Consider the following 3,697-nt stretch of genomic DNA (forward strand, 5'->3'; position numbering starts at 1 on the left):
GTGGTTGATGTGTGTTTGCCCCCCTTTTTTCCTTGAAAGCTGATTCCCGTTGCTTAAATGGGAAAAAGCATCTTTACTTATGTGCTACTTTTTCCTTCATAATCGTTTTTGTGTTTGTCTTGAGTAGTCTTCTCCTCTTGAGTTACTCCTGGTAGACTTTGCCCCTTTGCTGGGCTTGGAAATCTTCGTAATTTTTTCTGATTTGCCAAGTTGTAAAGGATTAAGCGTGCTGGCCCCGGCGTTTTTCCCGAGCATACTTGTCACGTCGTTCCCTCATTTAGCTCCTTAGTGCTGCTTCTGTTTCTAAGATATCTTCGTTGGAAGATGATTTGAGGAAGACTCATAGATCTCTTGGAAGCTTGTTTATTGGTTCTTGAGAGAGCTAATAATGCTGCCAAGGTTGCTGAGGATGCTCGCAAAGCTGCTGATTCTGCCTTAGCTGCTGAGTCCTCTAAAGCCATAGGTTTGTTTCTTCTTATCCTTAGCTTTTTCTTCATTTTTGGTTGCATAGTCCTGAGAAAACCTTCGTCTGCCAGCCGGTAGCTCTAGTGAACTTAGATATCTCCAAGATCAAGTGGCCAAGTTATCCCCCGACGTTTGGTATTATCAAAATAAATCCGACGGGCTGATGAACGTAACTGTCCATAATGAGGCCCAACTTTCCCTTGAGTCTGCCCATAATGCTGACTTAGTGAAGTAGATGGCTTTGCTTCATAAGGAGTGTGACGAAGCCATTAGATGGAAAGAGAGTCTCATTTTAAAGCAAAAGGAGGATATTTCCTTATTCGAGAAACGTCTCTCAGCTCAAGAAATTATTCGCAAGAAGTATTATGACGATTTTGAAGATGCTTGTGCTTCCTTAGCTAAGTTTACTGCGGAGCGTAACGTCTTAACTTCTGAGGTTTGTTGTCTTAAGAACAAACTTGTCGATGCCAGCTCCGTGCCTTCTTCCATGTCTCATGCATCCTTAGTAAAAAGGTTTGAAGAGTTAGAGAGTGTGTACCAAGATTTATCCTCTGAGAATGCTTCGCTCCAGATAGATGTTGATGATCTCCGGACGGAAAGGGATACCCTTGTGGAATATCGCGATGCGGCTGAGGTGGATCTTGCTGAGGCTCAACATAGTTTAGAAGAATCCCTTAGCCATACCGGAGGTAGATTAGGATAATTACTTTGCCGTAGCATCCTTTGTGTCTTCAACTGCTTTTTCTTATTGTTGATACCCTTCATATCCGCAGGTCTCCAGGAGCAGTTGGTGGGTGCAAATGCCAAGATTATCCGCCTGGAGGGTTAGATATCTGCGTTGGAGATATCTCGCCAGTTTGATGCTGCTGCTAAGTTTAAAGCTGAGGCACTTCAGCAAGCTAATGATCAACTTAGTGCTCAGATTATGGAGCTCCGTCAGAAGTCGGCTTCAGATCTAGAGGCTCCGTCTTCACAGATGAAGGTGCAATTTGAGCGTTCTGCCATTGATTACATCAATGATGCTTTTACGTAGGCCTAGTTCCAGGCTGAGTGAGTTGTCTTTCCCCGTCTTCCTTACCCATGATCACGCTACGTTGGATTTGTTTCCAACTGAACTTCTTTGTTGTATTATGCCCCCACATGAGGGGCCTTTGCTGTCTCATTTCCTTGAAACAACTCTTTGTTACGTTTTGAACCTTTGTCATCTGTAACTTTTAAGACATGTTAGTCGTATTTTGGTAACACAATTATGGTACCTTCATTATTATATGAATATATGTAGATATGTTGTGTCTAATCATTTGCACATTAGAGTCATCACAAGGTGCTAAGGTATGTTTAACCTTTGGTGGAACATTCATCATCCTACCCAAGTATCCTTTGGCCAGAAGGTACCGTGGTGGCGAGGGCTCCTACGTGGGAAATAATTTTCCTGTAACCCTACGCGTTTAGCGCGATGGATGCTTTACTTCGACAAGGTATCTCTCTTTGTGGGATATATTGCTTATTATTTGCCTTTTAGTGGGATTCATTTGCCCTTAGGATCCGAGATTGACATATGCGCAGTTATGCCGTGCCTTGCCTCATCGTCAATTCTGACGGAGGGTGTCTATTCTAACCCAATTTGTATTTAATTAACATGTACTTTTTCTTAGAAAAAAGTTTCTTTCATTGATTAGTTAGGTTTATAATACCTATGATCAGGGATAGAACATGGTGGTCCATTGCCCCTTCCCTTCTTCTCCTGAGTGATAACCATTCACTTACGGGTAGTACTTCTTTAGGTACATTGCATTCCAAGGGTGTTGCAATACTTCTCCTTTGAGGTTCCTTAGGTAGTATGAACCCTTCCCGGCAATATCGTGCATGATGTAGTGTCCGTCCCATGTCGGAGCTAATTTTCCCCACTCCTTCTTCCTTTGATATGGTGGTATTTGACGTAGTAGTACTCTTCAACCATAAAGTTTTTAGGAATTACCCGTTTGTTGTATTCACGAGCCAGCCTTCTTTGGTAGTTCATCGTCCTTTGCAAAGCCACTTCCCGGATTTCTTCAAGGTCATCAAGCTTTTCTAGCATAAGACCCATTGTAAGGTTCTTTTCCCATGCCCCTGTTTTCGTTGTTGGAAGTATTATCTCCATTGGGATGACTGCTTCGGCTCCGAAGGTTAACAAGAATGGAGTTTCTCCCGTGGCCATCCTTCTCGTAGTACGGTAGGCCCATAGGAAATTGTGCAGCTGCTCGCACCATCTTTTCTTGTATGACCCCAGCTTGTTTTTTAAGTTCATTTCTATCGTCTTGTTAGTGGCCTCCGCTTGTCCATTGCTCTTAGGATATATTGGAGTAGACTTGTTTTTCTGAATGTTGAATGTGTTAAACAACATGTCTATGTTCTTTCCTTCCAACTGCTTGCCATTTTCAGAGACTATGGCGGATGGTATTTTGAACCTGCAGATAATTTGCTCAAACAAGAATTTAAAGACATCTTTGTCCCTAATTCTTGCCAAAGCCCTTGCTTCCACCCATTTGGTGAAGTAATACATAGCCACGATAAGGTACCTTCTTTTCGATGTCCCCTCTATCAAGGGTCCAACAATGTCAACTCCTCATTTGACGAATGACCATGGGCTGATGACCGAGTTAAGCTCCGTTGCTGGTGATTTAATCTTCCTGGAAAAGCGTTGGCATCTTTCGCAACGCCTTGCTACGTTCTTTGTATCTTCGTCCATGCTTAACTAGTAATATCCTTGCATTTTGGATTTGATCGCCAAGGACCTTCTTGCACTATGATTTCCAGCTTCTCTGCTGTGTATATCATGCAGTATTCTTCGACCTTCGGTTTGTGATAGGAACCGCATCAGAGGTCCAAGAAATGACCTTCTATACAGTATTCCATCTCGTAGGATGTACATTGATGCCTTTGATTCGAGTTTTCGAGCTTCTTTGACATCTGTGGAGAGAGTACCTTTGTCAAGGTACTGGTGAATTGGGATTCTCCAATCGTCTTCCGCTTCGTCTTCGTTGCTTCCGTCTGACATGGATTGATCTTCGTTAGCCTCGTCGGCTTCGTTATCTGGTTCTTCTATTCCTTCATCTTCTTTCTCTTTCTCTGCTTCTCTCATGGCCCTGGTCTGGACGGCCAGGGTTCCCTCAACTGCTGAGGTTAGTCCTTCTATCGAAGGTTCATAAATTCTCCCAATTTGGACAGAGGTAGTATTTCCGTCCCTCAGCAT

The 3,697-nt window shown here is 43.1% G+C and overlaps 1 protein-coding gene across 1 annotated transcript; it reads right to left on the bottom strand.

Annotated features, from left to right (window-relative positions):
* Positions 1-3,199: 3,199 nt before the first annotated feature.
* LOC113273369 lies at positions 3,200-3,697 on the bottom strand. Its single transcript, XM_026523103.1, has one exon. It carries the CDS (start codon positions 3,695-3,697, stop codon positions 3,200-3,202), a length of 498 nt encoding a protein of 165 aa, XP_026378888.1.

This window comes from Papaver somniferum, chromosome 4, assembly GCF_003573695.1.
Source record: "Papaver somniferum cultivar HN1 chromosome 4, ASM357369v1, whole genome shotgun sequence".
Lineage (NCBI taxonomy): Eukaryota > Viridiplantae > Streptophyta > Magnoliopsida > Ranunculales > Papaveraceae > Papaver > Papaver somniferum.